The sequence below is a fragment of the Diadema antillarum genome, unplaced genomic scaffold (genome assembly GCF_040938485.1).
Source record: "Diadema antillarum isolate AM-2024a unplaced genomic scaffold, OU_Dant_1.0 seq00000503_RagTag, whole genome shotgun sequence".
NCBI lineage: Eukaryota > Metazoa > Echinodermata > Echinoidea > Diadematoida > Diadematidae > Diadema > Diadema antillarum.
In genome coordinates this window covers 221,109-241,228 of record NW_027271460.1, presented here as the reverse complement: position 1 = coordinate 241,228, position 20,120 = coordinate 221,109, and the positions used below count along the sequence as shown (strand labels likewise).

General features: G+C 37.5%; 1 protein-coding gene across 2 annotated transcripts in view; it reads left to right on the top strand.

Annotated features, from left to right (window-relative positions):
* The window catches only part of LOC139733914 (rho GTPase-activating protein 21-like), a 115,626-nt gene that overhangs the window by 6,478 nt on the left and 89,028 nt on the right, over window positions 1-20,120 (top strand). The window contains exon 2 of one of the 2 annotated variants that reach the window (XM_071644727.1): window positions 2,467-3,437. In XM_071644727.1, the coding sequence (XP_071500828.1) occupies window positions 3,393-3,437 (45 nt within the window). In that variant the 5' untranslated portion in view covers window positions 2,467-3,392. Of the gene's footprint in view, window positions 1-2,466; window positions 3,438-11,897; window positions 13,445-20,120 lie in introns of those variants that run through there. The other variant, XM_071644724.1, reaches the window with a different exon arrangement.

Sequence of the window (20,120 nt, the reverse complement as noted above, 5' to 3'; positions counted from 1 at the left end):
GAGGTAGGGGAAATTTAAGGATATGAGGATGTAATGTGTTGCATAATATTTGTTAAATTTTGAGTTTAATATACATCAGTATACAGTATATTAAGATATATACAGATTTGATACTGCAAATATGATTTTGTTGTTGGTATTGTATGATATCATACATTTTTGTGTTTATTTGTATGTATGTGTTCATGCAGGGCCTCCAAGAACAACAGTGTTTAACCCACTGACGGAGCCACCCTGTGAAAATAAAACATATAAATAAATAAATAAATAAAAAGTGTACCCGGTACACAATTTGTTACGTAAAGGGATTTTCAAATATATTATCAGAGCCAGGCCAGCCTTCTCACTCCATGGTGTATACTGCAGGGTCTTTTATTTAACCCATTGAGGACGAACTGATTTTGCTACAACACGCATTTCCCATAAACAATTGCCCGAGTATACTCGGGACTCGTCCTCAACAGGTTAAACTTCTGGAATGCTACAAAAATGTATGGTCTTTCAACGCTGCTTTGTGCATTTTATGTGTGTGATATTGGCATGCGTATTGTCTGAATTACATCCGTTCATACACATGTGCTTTCAAAGCGTGGACCACAGCATGTTGTTTGTTCAGTGTCCTTTCTTTGTGCATGGCAATAAAGTCGTTTCTATTTGTTTGTTTGTTTGTTTTTCTGTTCATTCCTTGAGATATTAAGCATGCTTGTATGATAATCAGATGTGACTTTGGATGACATGCTAATCTCCATGGAGACTACTGAGCAGCTAGACTTTGGTGGGAACTAAGGGCTCAGCAGATCTCGTACTATAAAGAGTTGGCACAATTTGTCTTGTTGATGCATATTAACTGGGCACATGCATCACTTTGTGATGACATCAAACCACATAGAAGAATGTCAGACAGCAAGAGAAAATCCACAAAATCCTCATCTAGGCTTTAATACACTGTGACAGCTGTTTGCGAATTTTGGTCAGTCTCTCTTTTGCTTTATCATTTTTCAAAGCACTACTTACATGTAGTGTATGTTCAAATCTAACTGTTTGTGTATTCTCTGTAAAGGTAATTGCTTTTTACTTTTGATTGATCAGATTTAAAAAAAAATGCTTTTATAAACTGCTGAATAAAATACATGTATTTAGTGGGAGCTACAAATATATGGTGTACTCTATCAAATGGACATCTTTGTCTTTGTGCCACTGAGGTTCATATCTACAACATTTGTACAATGTATGGATCATGTCATTAGATTACCAGACTATTCAGCAACCTCATCTCTTTATTCTAAATCACCGTACAAGGTTTCTTGTGTGATGGCATCTAATACAGTAAGAAAATAGTATTGAAAACATTGATTTATTAAAGATGATTGAAAATACTAACAATAAAAGATTTTGCACCCAAAGGTAATATTTCACGTGATGAAAATCCCTTGATTCATGGGTATGATACTAATAGCCCTACATACCCAAAATGGAATAAAAGTCTGTGCTAGAAAATTAATATAGATATTTCAGATTCAGAAGTGCTATGCAACTGCATGTACACCATCACATTTTTTGTGCAAAACTCTGGCCATACTATTTCTTTAACAAAATTTTAATTTAGTATTGAGAAGTAAAATATCTTGCTGCCTATAACTTTTGGTAGTAACCATCATGGTATCCTACATATTGTATCACCCCTAAAGATTAAAGGTCTTGTTTACCTTTGGGAGCAGTGATTTAAAAAGATATTCAAGATATCACATTTGATGTATATGTGTACACAGTAGGTCTGTTGCATCACAAAACATCCTACCATTAACATTTTTGCAATAAAGCCTAAAATATCAAGAAGATATCAATATTGTCTGGTTAAACCGTAACTGTACCTGGGGTTTAGTCTGGAAGCATTTTTATTATAACCGTTGTTTACATTTTGTGTATTTAACAATATTGAACATCGATTATACGGATTCAAATTTTTACAGTGATTGTTTCTATCCCTAACTCACATTTCAGATCTATTTTAAAGCACTAATGCTGGGTTTTTGTTTCTTCTGCAAATGGTAAATTATGCCTTTAAAGACCCTGGGGATATGTTTCCTTTAGATAGTGGCAACAAACATATTTAGTTTATTATTGATATTTGCAACAGTAGTGTGGAAGACATTGTATTGCATGAAACAGGGATAATTGCAAAATTGTGTTGCTTTTGTGCATTTTTTTTTTTTATAGTATAGAAAGTCAGTTATAAATGACCTAGGCAGATGTTGATACTTTCTGTTCGATGTTAGAGATTGACATATTATTCAATACAATGTGTGAAAACAAAACTGTTCATTGGAGTTGTAATCCATATTTATGAGTGGCATTTATCTATTAAAGTTGATTTCTGCCATGTGCGTCAGTGAATTTCGTCAGTGTATTTTGCAGTGATTCTTTTTTCCCTTTCGCTCTTCCTCATTTCCCTGCAATCACGGACAGGATGACCCGAGCTTCCTGCTGGAATTGTAGCCTGATGCTGGCTGTGGATCCCCTCACAGTGGACAGCCAAGCCAAGCCAGGCCAAGTTACACTGGAAGTTTGTCAAGCAGCAACCTGCCTTCTTGTCCAAAAGCCATCCTCTTCAAGGGTCTTCCTCTTCCTCATCTGACCCCCCCCCCCCCACACCCACACCCACTTTCCATCTAACTCTTGAACGGCCATGCCAATTATCACGTATGTGGCTTGGCTGTTTGCCTAGTGCGCCGATCAGCAGTGATAAGTCACAAGGGCATGGTAGACCCCATGCAAGCCTGAAGGAGGAAGCTTCGCATAAAGTGTGTGTGTGTTTGTCAACCGATGCAGCGCACTTGGAATATTTTTATCTCAACTTCTTGAATTGGATTGTAGACAAGGACATTGCACTGATATGCTGGATTTGAAAATGTAGATCAGTATCTGGTGTGGCTCACAAATTTTCCTTGCATGGAAGGTGGTGTCCTTGTAATCATATTGGCATCCACAAAGTATACAGCCTGTGTTGCCATTCCTGTTTATGTTCCATTGTTTGATTGTTTTTTACCGCTCAGCTCATGATAATTCTGCTCAAGCTATCATCTCACTGTGTTTTAATGATGTGTGCACATGGAAACAAACTCCTGATGGAATGTTAGACTCTCCCAAACAGGACTGATGTTCAAACCAGATCAGATCTAGCACATGGTAGCATTTTGCAGTGAGATCAGCAGTCGAGCCTAAAACAACAATTCTTGGAAATCAGTGCTATGGGTACTAAGGAACTGTGCTTTCAGTTAAAGCGGACACCAGGAACCATGAGGCATTGACTTTGAGAGGAATATAATTTTGTTTTCTTTTCAGCCCAGTTTCTGATTTTTTGTTCTTTTCTGCGTGATGCTGCTCATGTGATAATGGCGATGCCAGCATGTAATTCTGGTCAAGGATCTTCGGTTGAGGTAAGAATCATTCTCCCTTTCTTTTAATGTTGATTTAAAGGGGATGGCTAGTAACTGGTCAGTGGGAATCAGTGGCAATGCAGGGGGATTATTGTTCCAATCCTTGTGGGATTTATTTAAGAGTACATTATTTATATATCTATTATTGTGTGAAAATTATTTGCTTCACAATGGCCTCATATTCAAGTAATGTGCAGTTCAATGTTAACGATCGCCCCGTCACTGTACAGGCATGCTAACCTGGAAGCATTAAACTGCACATTTCTTGAATATGAGAGCATTGTGAAGCAAGTAATTTTCACACAACAATAAATATATAATGTACTCTTAAATGAATCCCACAAGGATTGGAACAATCACCCCCAGCATTCCCACTGATCAGTTACTAGCCATCCCCTTTAAAGCAAAGAATGTGAAAGTTTTATGCCTCTGTCCCAAAGGATGCAAAGGCATAGATACAATCATAATCTTAAGGATGCAAGAAATATGTTTAAAAGGGATTCCTTTTGAAAATAGCATTTGACCTATTGTTGGTAAGAGTTTCCAGTAATGCAATACTTAGGAGTCAACTGATTCTTTCCAACCAGTATTGACCCAAAGACAATGTTGTGATATAATAAATGAAAAACAAAACAAAACAAAACAACCAACAACAACAAAACAAATGTAAACTTTTCACATCAGGCAATATATTATCATACACTGTATGTATACATATCATAGATATGAAAACATAACATTATTATTTCAACAATATGTCATGGTACATAATGTGATGCTGTCCTGAAATTATATCTAAAGTCTTAAAGGTCACATGGACACCAATGATGCTCATCAAACAAACCTTTGCAGTAATTATTACATCCTGTAGTAAATGCTTTTGATTTTTCGTTACCTACACTTGTACGATGAATTTCCCTTTTGATAGGATATTTTTATAAACTTTTTAATTAAGTTCACACACTTTTTCTACCATCATCATACAGGTTGAACTTTTCCATTTCTTGATGGTTGACTGTTTTATGTATAAAATATAAACCATGAAGCACTCATGTAGCTGTGAAACCGTTTTATCTATCCAATGTGATTTGTTAACTATTAGAAATCGGTACCATATAGTGTTCAATTCAATTCAATTCAATTCATGCATTTATTCAGTAATAAAAATTCTGTCGATATAAAATGTTTACAAAATGTAGCAGGTACAGTTCTGAGAAAGCCAGAGGCTTGTTAGAATAGAATGTACCCTTGAAAACAAATCATACACATATTGCAATTTAAACATTAAAAAATGTTGGTTCTGTTGTGAAATGAAAATACTGGGGATCAGACTGTACAAGTAGTCATCGGTGTACTGAGACAGAGAACAAATAACACTGCATAATACTACAGTATAATGGCTGTTTATACTCACATCAAATTGTGATATTTAGAATTTAAGGTAAGAATCACAATGCAAATTTTGTTTCCGTTTATTGTGTGTAGATGCAAAAATGTCATCCGTATGCACACTTCAATCAGATTTGTCGTACAATGTAGGTCTTGCACTTGAGGAATTATCTTGAAATTTACCAAGTGGGAGTACATGTGTGTGAACAGTTGTGAATCAAGGATCAATTTTGTTGATCCCATGATTAAGAGAGCTGTTCATAAATGTTTGATCAATAAGAAGGTTCATTGGTTACAACATACACTTGTACAACATCAGTCTACAGATTTGTAGACTTGGGCGTGTCTTGTTCACTGCTTTGTGCCAAGTTTTGAATGCAGTGTTTATAGACAAAAAGTACTTATGTTGGCTAAAAGGGTCAAATATTCCTGTTTTGCTTTCTAAAGACAAGAAAGTGCAAACAGTTATAGAGATATCAAGTGCAGGGTTCGAAATTGGCGATGGTCCGCTGGCCATTGGCCACCCAAAATCATGTCGGACTAGCTAAAAATCATAAAATTCTGAAGTAACTAGTCCGTCTGGCTAGCCAAAATATTGCTTCAGTGTCAAAATTGATTCTAAGTAATCCGCCTGGCTAGTTTAAAAAAAAGTTAAGTGCGACCCCTGAAGTGAGTTGGAGATTTTTCTGAAAACCAAAGAAACAGATACCTTGCCAATGTTGACCCCAGCAGAAGTGAGACTATTAAATGAAAAGTCATATTCGGTTACCAAGACCACTGGTCTCAAGCTACTTGAAGTCGGTCAGACTCTGGTTGTTGTGTAGGCATGCTGTACTTCATTGGAACATTAAAGGTACTACATGTATGCTTGCAGTTCAGGGAGAAACCTGTATTTCCTCTTTATTTGAACAGGCTAGAAAAAAGAATGAAAATTTATCTTTGTTTCACAAACGAAACCAATTCTTGTTTTGTTTGAATGGTCCTACAGGATGTGTGTAAGGCAGTGTGGTGAGAAACAATTTGATATTTAATAACTAGCATCTGTATGTATAAAATGACCAATTGGGAAGTATGCAAATGTGGATTCTGGAAAATATAAACTTTGTGCTAGTTAGTCTGATGAGCTGAGCATACAGGTACTATTGTAAGAACAGATGTGAGTGTAAAGTACCAGTAATGTTCATTACACAGGTAAGGCTTGAGTTGGTGATTTGCTTGACCTGCATCCTGGTTGCACTGATTTCCTCTCAGATTAATCTGGTGGAGCAAATATAGGTCGATGAACTTTTACTGTCAAACTTTCTCCCACACTGGTTGTGATCTGAGTTTGAAATCATGGATCTCCCGGATCAGGCAAGGCTAATCCACAAGAATTAGCGTCTGTGACTGTCATACTGTGGATATTGTAGGATTACCCAGAAACTGAGGAAACTTGAATGTCAAATTCTCAAGTGTTCATTCATGGCTGCACATGGATAAATTCAGCACATGATTATCAGACAGTCCTCAAAACTGTTATGTGTGTAGCCAAAATTTTGAATGTAGCCTAGTGTAAATTTATTATTTTATCCCCATTCAAGAGAATAAAAATGAATGAAAAATTACATTTCATAGATTCCTACATTTTGATGAGATTTGAAGAAAGAATCCCAAAGGGAGGGGGAGAGGAAATTAATTTTGTGCAGATCTGTTAGCCATTTCAGTGAACACCAGCCCAACTCAAAACATGACCTGGAAGATTCTCAGAAGCTGTCGAGGTCAAAGCACTTCTGTGTATGTTTGAGTATGTTCACATGTGTCTTTGGTAGTGATTGCTAACCACATGAGCAAAAGCAGTTGTGCATAGTAAACAAGGTATTGAAACTAAGCTGAAAAACTCAATTATTCAGTAATATCTTCAAACCAACCGATGCTTTTCTGACAAACAAAGATGGGAGTAAACAATGTACTTTTCACCTCTCATTCCTCATTACCATTTTAGAGTATGTACAGGTTGTACCCTGCTCTCATAGCATCTCCGAGCTACATCACTTGCACTGTAGTCATGGACAGTACATTTTGATCACTCTGGATGCATACACTTGTAGTACAAGTACTCTGCTCTACAGAGTATTTTGCAGTTCTATTGTTCATACCAAACAATTATTTCTCAGAGTGCCTTTGCACTTTATTTTGCCTGGAGTGAAAGGGCAGTTAACCCGTTGAGGGCGAGGCCCAAGTATATATTCAGGCAAGCGTCTATAGAAAATGCGTGTTGTAGCAAAATCAAACCATCCTCAATGGGGTAAAGAGGCATGTACTGTAGGTATGAAGCTTTTAATTGTCACCATTAACAAAACATGCCATGTGAAATCTCTAGTCAAATGGCTTGGATCAGAGGCTCTCTTTGAAGAAGAGTTCCTAAAGCCCTGTGCCTGCATTTAATAAATAGTAATTACTAGAGTTAAACTCTCCCACTCCATGTGGAAAGTCAGTTTGGAGAGAGTAAGAACAGAACAAATTACATCAAGATAAGAAAAAAGTTGCGTGTGTCACATCACATTTTCCTGATTCAGTGATGTTGACAACACTCACATACTCTCTTACGAGTGTAATGAGAAAGTGAGCAGTCCATGCCATCACCTCACTCACTAAAGCTTGAACATATTAAAAAGGAGCTTGATAGTAGAGTTTGATAGTGCACATAACTGTCATCAAACTCAAGTTTGTGTGATGTCATCATAACACTTCATACAATGTACTGTGCAAAAGACTCAAATGGCAAGTATTAAAGTGATGCAGGTTTTTCAGATGATCTGGTGGTGAACCCCTCTATACTGTGATATCAACAACCTCACAGGAACATTCTAAAAGAATTCCAAGAAAATCTCACTTGTAGAAAAAGATTGCAGTTGTATTAAGCAAATGGAGTATGGTAATGTTTTCAGAGGAGGGTGGTTACTATACAGAATTGAAATGAATGGTACGACATGTGTAATTCAAAGTACCGGGTAGCATACAGTAGTTTAAGTACATGTAATATATTTGTTTGCATTACAGTGTGAATGAGGATTGTTCCCTTTTTGTTCAGAAAAAAAAATACATTGAAATCATAATATATCCATCTTTTTGTAAAATGTTATTTACATATGTGTAACTTAAGAAAAAAATTATGATACATATGTACAAATGACAATTTAACTGAACTTATATTAACCCGTTCCATACTGAATTCTGAAACCCCCATAGACTTAATACACAGGCCACCAGGTTCCCGTATGGAATGGGTTAACTTTGTACTTTGGCAAAGTAATTTGATTCATAAAGCAAAGTGAGATGCAATATTTAGACTAGTACATTTCTTGTCAGCTGCAAGGAGGCTGGGAAATGTGAGCTTGTACTGTAAACCTGCTACTTCATAATCAGGATTGTGGGTAAAGATACAGTGGGCATTATAGCATTGCAATCCAGCTCAATCGTAGCTTGATCCCGTACAGGAATTTAAATATCAGAATTACAACGTACATGTACACTGTATCTCTTCAAGCTGTTTTTTTTTAAAAGACAATTTGTTGATTAATGTATGTCATATTTGTCTTGTGATTGCCCAAGCTATGCATTTTACCCTTGAGATAGTTTTTATTCATTTTCAGAAAATATTCATTTTGCCGGACCTGAACATATTTAATTAAGGTGGTGAGTTTCTATTGATGATTCAGTGACATGTATATGAAAAAACAATGAAACTCTTGTAAGTTTTTGTTATTTTTTTGAACACAAAAAGAAAATGTGTCACATTGTTGGCCTTGTAAACAGTTTTAATTTCCCCATTTCTGTGGATCACAATTGCAGAAGCTTGATACACTTTGAAGCTGTTGTTTGTGTAAGCCCTCTGTAGTCAAAACTTTGACATGATGTCACACCTCACTCAGATTAGCTCCATTGTATTTGCTTAGGGTGTTTGTTTGTGCCCTGCGCATGAACCAGCACCCTTACATAGTCTCTCCCCTGTAACAAATACATGTGTAGTGAACATACAGTTGTACTGATGAAATGCATTCTTGCATGTCAAATAGACGAGGTTCCAATGACGTCACCAAGTCATGCTGAGGGGCAAAAATTGCGTAAGGGGACCCCCATACGAATGGGCAAGCGCGAGCGCGAGTTACATACCACGTCTCATGATATCAGGCGGGTATACGCTACGCGTACAGCGCGCTTGAGCCATGCGCGTAATACGCATGAAATTTATTTTTGCCCCTCAGCCAAAGCGTCATTTGATGTCACGGAACCTTCCCTATACAGGGTTGTACCTGTGTAGTACACCAACTCTCAGGAATCAACTAATTTCTTTGGTGTAACTCTTACTTTGAACATTTTGTCAAAATACTCAATGACAACTCCATGTAAGCACTACAAGATCTATGGAGTAGGCTTACGTTGTAATTGACAAGCACCTAGTGCATACTGTACAATGGCATTCCTAGCAGACTGGATGTGAGAATCGCAGTGTTGTCTACCTGGGGTAATCTGACTTGTGAAACCACCTGAGTAGTATAATATCTTGGTGATGACTAATGCTTGGGTCCTCAAGACACCAGACAGGCATTGTAAAGCACGAGGGGATAGAATGAAGAGAGAGGGAGAGGAAGCGGCCATTAATTAACCAACTATGTGTGGTTGTTTACACTACTGGTACTTTCACATGACAGCCATGGTAGAACAGCACGCTACAGGAAACCAAAATCTTTGGTCACCTTAATATTACAAGGCCATAAGATGTGATGTTAAAGTTGCTGTGATTGTTGAGAGTACAGAAGCATTGTTCCAAACTCCATCATCCTAGACTTGGATGTTAGTCTTGCTGATATGTGGAGGAATGTTTTGTATTAAATTCAGATTCAGATTCAGATTCATTTATTGTCCATATAGGAAATTATTCTTGTTGGCATATGGGTGTACACATATTGTGTAGGAATATCTGCATACATATTTTCTATACATACGTACATTCATGTACATGTATGTACACATATAAATAAATACAATAAAGTGTTTGTTCATCTTGTAGGTCTTAGGAGGTTGGCAGAATTAATGTTTCTTTAGATATTGGGAAGATTAGCTTGCATAAAAGTCATTAATATCATTAAACAAACCCAAGATTCTGGTCATGATACAACTAACCTTGAAATTGTAATTGGTGTTGTAGTGCAATAACATCAAAACTAAAAGAGTTCAGGTATTGTTGAAAACACCCACCAACTACATTTGAATGGTACAAATTCCATGGCCTGTTCATCAAACATCTAATTTCAGAACACTTTATGATGTTGTTTAATAAAAAAATTGAAAGAAAAAAGAAAAGAAAAAAAAACATGCACATGTGCTATCATGGAAGTGCAATGTACACGGAACTACTACATGCGAGGTCAAGCTATCGTAAGCTCCACTTCCTCAACAGTGTTCTACGAGGTCTACACAGATGCACACCCAGAATTACTGTATGCAATCTCTATCCTCACCACAGTTGGCAAAGTGGATTTGAGAAGATAAAATTTCTCTTATGTTTTGTTGGATATATTAAACAGGAAACTTTTTGAAGATCGTATGAAAATGATATATACACCATATGTACCACCATGAATGTGAAAAATCAGACAAGTACAAATATTGCAACAAAAAAAAAAGGCAGTGAATAGTTCTAAATTTGATTTTTTGAATGTTCTGCATAATAGTTTTATGTTTTTATGGTACTTGCTTTCCTTGATATAGGCCTAGTTTTAAAGATAAAACAAATTTTGAATCTGGATTTTTTTGTGTGTATGTGGTCCATCTATTGACTATAATATGTAGTGTTTGCTATTGATACAAAAAAGTGGATATATACAATGTATATTATGTACACGTACACCTCTTCATTACTGTGGTATATGGAACAATACACATTGATACCTCAGGGCTGCACACTATAAACCTATTTCTTCTATTGGTCCGACAGAGACCAGTAGCTAGACACTTTTTCTATTTTTTTCACTGATAAATTTGTGAAAAAGTTACTGGTCCGACAGTGATTTTTACTGGTCAGGGACCTCTGGACCACTGCCAGTGTGCAACATTGGATACTTCATGAATTGTGTTTTAAGTACGGTATAATCGTGTCGTGTGCTTTCAGTATTTTGTATTATACTTTGTTTGTGTTATGGCAAGAGAGAGCTGCAAGAATCAAAATGTGATTCTGTTCTTAATAGCCATACAGATCACAATCAGACAATGATGATGATGTCATAGCCTCAACAATGTTTACAAGTCTTCACCTCTTTACTTCTTAAATATGAAACCAAAGAGAAAACTTGTATTCTTGGTATGAGATTATTGTTATGCCAGTTGTACATGTTGGTATGATTTAACAGTGATGACTTTTGGAGAAATGTGTTACATTATGCTATATTATCAACCATACCTAGTTTTTGTCATATTTCTTTACAAGGTCGTAGGTACAACCACGAGGAAAGTTGTGAGGTGATTACATTACAGTGTACCCTACTTTGAATACATATTTGTATGACTGCAATTGATGTCAGTTTGTTCACAGTTAAGATACGTTGTATGTAAAAATTTCAAATTCTAGAACTTTCAGTCTCATGTCTGAATTTGTAAATTTTTACCATTTTGCCAAAGTCAGCTTGGACATGAAGCAGACTGAATTGCTTACACTCAAGGATGGAGCGTGCTCACAGATCATATCAACCTACAGTACTTTACATGTGTGTGTAACATTCGAAAAGGGGTCATTGCAATAAAAAAAAATCTCAAACATGCAAGTTTTAGCATAAGACATTTGTAAAAAGTAACAATATTTAATTCATGGAACTTTCATTTTTTTTTGTGCAGTACCATCATACAGTACATTGTGTGTCCAGTATTGTACCTGCCTTTAAGACCTTTTGCAGCATTAAAAAGAGGAATGAGGTCACTAAAATAAAAATTGAAATGAAAAAAAAGTAAAGATTGAAAGTGTCATTAGCAATCAAGATTTGGAATTCCTTTAATGTCAATAGTACACAGAAAATCAGGAAGTGATTATTTGCTTGTTACTATTCGTGCATGTGCTCAACAACCCATGACATTGTATACTCATAATTGCCATCAAATTGTAGAATTAAATGTTTGTCAGGATATAGAAATCAATGGCATTTAGAGGTGAGCTTCTGTGAAGGTCTTATTTATAAAATCTTGAACTCTGAATGACCTATTGTTAGCCTGGATGAACTTCGTCCTGTCTGGTTTTGGAATTCAGCTATTAAGTTCAACCACTTGAGCATGACTCCAACTTTTCTCTGCAAAGTAGTATTTTATTTTTATTTTTATTGTTCAATCCTGTCTTTGACAACCACGCTTGTTGATGAGCAATGGCTAATACCCAGTGCGTATTAATCATGCATACACGGTGACCCCAAATCCGTCCATTCCTGGCACAAGACTCAAAGCCTGCAGCTCTTTTCTGATTGGCTTCTTTCTTCGTCTCATGACCTGAAATCTTCTTATGAATCTTACAAAGTGTATATCTGCCTTCCTTTGTATCCCTGACACAACAGTAAATCATTCGTGGCCCAGTGCTCTGATAATGTGGATGATACAAACTGTACCTTAGCCAGACTTCAGGAAGGTTTTATTTGCCGGTGGAATCCTTTGCAGAGACTCACGGGTATAGAAAGGAGAGACGAATGCCATAGTGGACTACAGTTTAGGATGTGTCTCACTATTCCAGGATCTTCTCTGTCTTTAGTGCTTTGAGTCAGGAGGTATAACAAGAGTGAGGCTGAGTTACTAAAGAGGGAGCTTCAGAGAAGACAGAGAAATTAATAGCAAAATGAGAACTTCCTGTTGTGTTGGCATTTTGGGGTTCATGTGGAAGTGGTCTGTCTCCTGTGTATTGGACAAGGGAACACTCAAGCTATACTGAGGCAGGGTCATGCTATTTTCAACGACTGAATTTTTGAAGTCCTCTTCTGGGTGCTAGTATTGTTTACTGGTTACTCCGTCTATCCGGCACACGTGCCCAAGGCATTATCCCGGTACACCCACCAACATTTGATTTGCCAACAACTACCCCCTCCCTTTATCAATCATCTACGCACACACATTCCAAAGGTCGCTCAGTTCATTACTGGAGTCAAGGAAAGAGGAAAACTTTATAGAAGTAGACAGACTCAGTGGAAGAGGGAGAAGTCTGAGTGCATGAAGGGGAGAGAGATCCTGTTTACTGGTTCTCTCTCTCATTGGTGTCCAGCCTTTGATACTTCGGATAGCAATTACTTGACAAGACAAGTGTGATGTGTATGCTGTATCGAGCATTGTTTGCTGTTTTCTGAAGGAAGTGTACATGTGTGTTTGTTGGATGCCTGGGTCCTGTTGCTGACTGGCCCGTAGACCAGGCTTCTAGAGGCATCATGGATACTCCGACCGTTCGAGGTCCTTCCAACCACTATCAGAGCCTCCTGAGGATCCAGTTTGGGGCCCTTGTCTCTGGCTCACAGAGAAACTCACACAGGAATGTCCTGTCTTTCCGTTATCCTGATGATTCCCTTGGAGCCGTGAAGGAAGAACCCAGAGAGATAGGACCAATCTTCTACTTCAGGGTAAGAAAGATATCTTGTCTCTTTGAGATGTTTGAGGACTTTGAGAAAGACATGGAAAGTCAATGTCAACATTGTGTTTCATTTGTACAAATGTACTTTGTACCAGTCTGCTGTGCTTGATACTACAAATGTATGTATCTTTCCCTGAACATTGTATGAGTTGACCTGAAGGCCATGTGAATCTTCTTGTAGTATTTCAGATCTGTTTCATTTCTCTCACGTCTATTCAGAATACTGTAAGAATGCAAACACAGTGTTATGCATTTTATATAATGCCTCATGTACAGCATGTACATGTATTGGCCTGCTTGTTATTACCACTATTCAAAGAAAAATATGAACCGTTAAATTCTCTTATTTTTTAAAATAGTTTAACATAGTGGTACAACATCTTGATGATTGCACATGTCTTGTTCCTGTTTTCTGCAAGTCTGTATCAAGGTATGATGACATGATGCATCACACAGATTGTGTTTGCGTGTGATGTACATTTGTACGATATTTGTGTGTATGAAGAATCATGCGAAATGCTCATGGATGGTTTGATAGGAGAAGCAGTGCTAAGGGTGAGGGGTCAGGCATTGTTTCCACAACTTTCACTCACGTCACAGCTTCCCAGAACTGCTTGTTAAATGTGATTTATAAAAAAAGGTTGGTGACGGTGAGCGAATGTTTGTTTGTCTAGATGTGTGAAGGATCTCTGTCTTCCTCTACATGAGAGTAAACATCCGTGATATACAGGAAGAGTCTGTTAAGGCTATAATCCCATGTGTTCATTTGCCCGTTCGCAACCACCATGTAGGTCCTACAGTATGGCTGTTGAATAGTAATGTGTTCTACATTCATGAACAGTGTGAAACACTTTCAGAATGAAGATGGTACATGATCTGTGGCTTCAACACTTGTAGAATATGCAGTGTATGGGATCTACATACAATTGTGTACTAATGTTTGGTATTATGGTAAATAAATTCATGATAACCTTTTGGTTTGATGTAATCAAATATCATACAGTGTTTGTCACTAAGAATTATACTTACCACTAATATTTGCCAATGCTGGTGATCAGGATGTATTTTTAGTGAGATATAATTTGTGTTTCAAGAAGACAAGATGTGTGGCTTTTTATATACTTATGGTACATTGTATGTCACTGTTTACGATACAGTACAATTTACAGGATATGCTTCAAGGTCACTTTTAAAACTCATAGCTTTGTGGAACATGACTCAAACATGACGTAAAAGACTGGCATGGGATGGTCCACCCATATATGTGTACTAAAACTGACTTTATACCATGTATCTCAGTGCTATTATTATTGACATCTCGAGCAAAGTACAAGTGTTCACAAAACAAACAGTGAATTGATACTATTATTTACATGCATACTGGCAGCCTATGTATATAATCCATTTAGTGTCCATGAGAGATTTATGTTCCATAATACTTTACAATATTTTGTATATAATCTCCAGTGCATGTGTTGCACACAAGCCAGAAACTTTTCATCATGTATTGAAATTTGCACCATACACATTGAATTAATTCATGTTTGACAGATTGATAAAATCAGCCAGAAATTAAGGCAGACAGGGATCCTTTCCCCCTGCCCTTCCAAACCAGTGATTTCATTCAGAACCGCCGGCATACAGTAGCAAGGTTCTAGTTGCAGAATTGCACATTTAATTATATAGGCTAATTACATTGTTATGTTTAAAAAGCAATCTATTTTTGATTTTGTATGAACATGTGACCTTTAGCTAGCAAACTATGATCCATACAATGTGCATTTAAGGCATCTCATGTCCCGCTTTTCAGTTGTAGTCTATGTCCGTTCAAAAAGTTGTTTAATTCATTGATATATTAAACACGGTGAAGAGTGCTGCCTGAATCATTCCTTAATACATCCTACTGTCTGGCTCGTACCATAAGAGATATTAAAGCTATTTATGGAAGTGATTTTTAAGATGATGCAAGGCATTTAACATGAAATAAATACAAAATACACTGTATAGTATAGGCTGGACATGTAGACCATTACTCTATAGGGCTTTTTACACTTGTGTTTCTTAACCCCGGACTTTCTCTGACCCAGGACTATCGTTAGTCCCGTACCAATTTTTTCAGCTTTTTACACTCGCCAATTAGTCCCGTACTATCTCTTGTCCGGGGCTAAGGAGAAAACTGACCTTTTTACACTCGTATTTCTTAGCCCCGGACTTTCCAAACCACATGAATATTCATAATTACGCTGTGTACTGTACACGTACACGCACGCACCGGCAGCACTTGATTACCTCGTTTCTGATTGGTCAGTGAGGGTCGGACTTCGTCTCCGTCGCTTAGCCCAGGATTATTTTTTCATTCTGTTTACACTCACTTGCTTGGCACCGCAATTGCGGTGCTAGCACCGCAATTGCGGTGCTAACCCCTGCTATTTTGCAGGGCCAGATAGTACCGTACTATCGGTGGGGCTAGCCCACTTTGGCAAAAACGAGTGTAAACAGAAAGTGGGCTAAGGATAGTCCCGTACCAACGGTGGGGCTAAGGCCCCCCTTAGCCCCACCGTTGGTCCGGGGCTAAGCAAAATTTTACAAGTGTAAAAAGCCCTTATGTGACAAGATATAGGGCCTAGGATTCATGAAACTGAAACTTGTCTTTTGCATTCTTTGTAAACATGCGTGTGTGCTATAGTTATTTAAATAGCAGAAAGGATATAGCGTTCTAACAGTCTATTCCCATCAATGTTTGGCTGCCACACAGAATGCTTTTAAAAGTTGCAAATTGTCAAATGTTTGCAGACTAATCGATGAAAGTCTTCATCACTCAGTTCAAACTATTCAAAATCATTGTAATGGTCTGCATTCAACTCTCAATTGTAGACCTATATGTTGATGGTTTTTGTTATGACTTTAATACAATTTAATGACATTTGTGTTTGAAGAACTGCATCTAATTCACCATATGTTGAGTGATATAGTAAATGTTGATTTGCTTTTATTTATAATAATGTTTGTATACAGTGTATGAAGCTATCTGTATCAAATGTCCTAACATTAAAACTCCAAAACATGAAAAGCAATTTCTCCATTAATATAAAAAAGGACAATTTAGTACAAAATTTAAAATCTTCATTGTTTTCGAAGTAATTAATTGTTCGTAGTTTCTTTTATAAAGTAGGTTTTACCCTTTAGATGTCAAATAGGAGGAAAGTGTGCATCTCTCCCTACCTTTCCTTGGTTTCCCACCAAACATTGGTCCTTTAAGCCTCCTGCCAGCTAGGTATGTAAGCAGTAATGTGGTCAATTCATCAAATTAAATAGTAGCTGTGAGAGGAGGTTATGTGTACCCTAGGAGGCCCCAGGTGCCATATCTTTGATTTTACAATCCATTGTGTGGATTTGTGATGATGAATGGTATGAAGGCCTTCTATTCTGAGTCTTGTAGCAAGCATGTGTGCTACATTTGACAGAAATTTCTTTGAGATTCAATTCTAAGACAAGGAACGCTGTTCTAATTGATATGGCTAAATTTTTGGTGCAGTCTTGGTGATGCTGAAGTCAACTTTACTTCAGAACAAATTTCTTTTCATGTTTTTGTTATTATCGACAGGTACATCTGTAGACATATGTTTATAGTAAATAGGTAGAGTGAAATTTGCGTTGTGATTGGTTGGATAGTATCACGTGATTGTGCAAAAATTCCGGTATAGTGGCACGACCGTGCCACTATACCGAACGCTTACAGTGCGTGCCTACGCTTTATGTACGAAGAGAGATTCGCGCAAGGCCTAGGGAGCTAGGCGGCCGATGGACGTAGTAAGACAAGGCCAAGCATTTCAACGTCATGCGCGCGTACGTACAGCCGCCTGGACGCAGAATGTAGGAGTTTATAACCGAGTCTCTTCTGTGATGTGCAATACGCATACACGGCTGTACTAGCTAGCGTCGCACGCTGTGTACAGTTTGCACGTAAACTACGTACGGTAGGTTGCGGTTGTTTAACTCTGCGTGTAACAAGTGCAGTGCCGGCGGTACGGTGAGTCTTGTTAGATCTAAATTAGGGCCTAGACCTACGGAAATACATGTAGATCGAGGGACCTATTTACTATAATAATTAGTGCATGTTCTATTGATGCACCAGTACTGGACTATAGAACTCCAAATACTAAATTATCCCTCGTGCAGTTCTATTCACCTCGGCCTGCGGCCTCGGTGAAACAAAACAGCACTCGGGATAATTTAGTATTTGTCGTTCTCTAATCCAGTATAGTGCATCATAGAGCATGCACTATTTATATAATATTTTGACATGGTCATTGTGCAGGCTGTGAAGTGACTTATTTCCTTGTTTACTTTGATGATATTCAGTATTCATGTAGGATACAATACATTGTTGGTTCTCTTAGGGTAAAAATTCTCTGGACGTGTACTACAATGTGTGACACAGTCACAAGCACTGTATAAATATCTAAATACATGATATTATAGCTAGTGTATTGTATACCTGCTGTACATTAATGCTTTCAATACTACGCTGTTAAAAGATAAGAGTGGACCCAATAAATTAGAAGCAGTAAGCACAAATGGGCGAAAGTTGCACTGGAACTTACATTGTACAGTGTAGGCCTACATGTAGGTCTATGTAATTCATATGTAATACATGACAAATGCTGTGAATGCCATAAATTGTGTTTTGGTTTCTTCTTCATGAAAACCATGGCCATGCTACTTTACATCTCATTGGCATACAACATATTTTTAAAGGAATGACAAATTGACAAAAGTCTTCTTTTATAGCCTGGCAGTCCTCTTGTGATAACAACCTTCAACTCTAATGGTAATACCACTGGACTAATGGTGTGTCAGTTCCATGCTACTTGTACTTGTCATTAATTAATATCATAGACAGGGGTTCGTGCAATATGGAAATTCATGCACCTGTATCTGTAAGCATGTATGATGAATAGTGTGATGTGTGAAAACCTGGTAGTGTACCAAGAGGAGAACTTTCAATTACACAAGCATGATATGATGACAGTATTAAAGCAAATAATCATCGACTGCAAGGGTGATGGTACAATCTAACATCACTGAGGCGATGTTAAATTGTAACCATTGCCCGAGAAATAGGAGACGATTATTTGCTTTATATCCCACAAAGATTAACAAACTTGAGATTTGATAAAAATGTATTCCATCAACCGCGCAGACTTTTATTTTGTAATCGTGCTGAATATTACAACACAGGCGGTACAACCGCAGACCATGCCGATATCAAGACGATAACAAGGGATTCCTGATGATACTGATGTATCGATAATTGTACGATGTGTACGGATTTGTGCCACTAAAACTTACTGGCGCATCTACCGGACTTGACCGTGGCCGATGAATGCGAGCAGTCTCTTTATTGATTCATTGCAATTGCTGGTATGGTAAAAAGCGCTAACGAAAAAGTATGTGATAGTACCACGGCATAGATGTTGGGAGAAAAGCATCTCTTGGTCACATGTTCCAAATTCAAGTAATCCCATTGGTCAAACATACTTATGTGGGATATAATAACAGACATTTGGAAGCTGCTTCCACCTCCCAGAACAGCTATTTTCTATAATCCGTATATCTTTGTCACCAATCAGGAATATCCAACTGCAGAACCTTTTAGGAGTTGAGAATTGTTTCATAGTTTTCCCCAGTTCTTAGGGTTAACTTTGTTACATAAAGGAAGTACGTAGGTCCTACTGTATACTGTAATCCCATAAAATGCATTTTCTCCATTTATTTTCATAGTGACACATGCCAAATAAATGAATTCCTCTGTTTCTTCTTTTAACAAATCTTGAACACTTGTACTTAAATTTAATCTTTAACTGACATGGTGTAATAACCCTGTAGTCCCAACTAATGTCACGCTATTTGACAGAAATCAAAAGATGGATCACATAGGATGGGACTGAGTGACATTCCATGACATCAATAGATCAGTGCTCATTGGTTGAAAGGGAAAGGTCTGGAGGATAGACTAACAAGTCCTTGCCATGTTCTCTTCCTCACTAGTGATAAATGAGTACAGGTGATGGACGGTGTGTTGGTACCGGTGTGGGTTTGCCTCCCAGGGTAAACAGGCCTCCCTTGACCTTGACAGTCACCACCCGTGGGTTGACCCACATAAGTTTGCTTCTCTCCAAGTCCAACCTGAAGAGAAAGTTCTCACAGACTGGGAAACTGTAGTCTCTGAAAAAACCTTTTGCTGTATGAAGTAATTTCATTTGAGTTGCAGTACCATATGCGTATAAATTTGTAGTGTCTTGTACCATTCTGGTGAATTGTGTTCTGCATGAAATTTGTTGTTCTACATTTGTATGTAAGGCACAGTCTCTTGACAGTAATCAACATAAAGTAACAGTTGAAAACTTCAACCATTTTTTTTCATTTAAAGGGTTTACATAATGCCTTGTGTCAGTGTGATGCTAAATGAGCTAGATTGGTTATAATTTACTCTGTCACTCTTTAATGAGGAATAAATGACTTCAGCCACTTTGAGTAGGAGAAATGCCCTGTGCTGATTGCATGCACAATCCAATATTTAAGGCTGATAGGATTGGGGAGTATGGGACTTTACAATGGGAAGGCAATCTTAAGAGCGTGTTTCTACTGAGCGCTGAAAATTT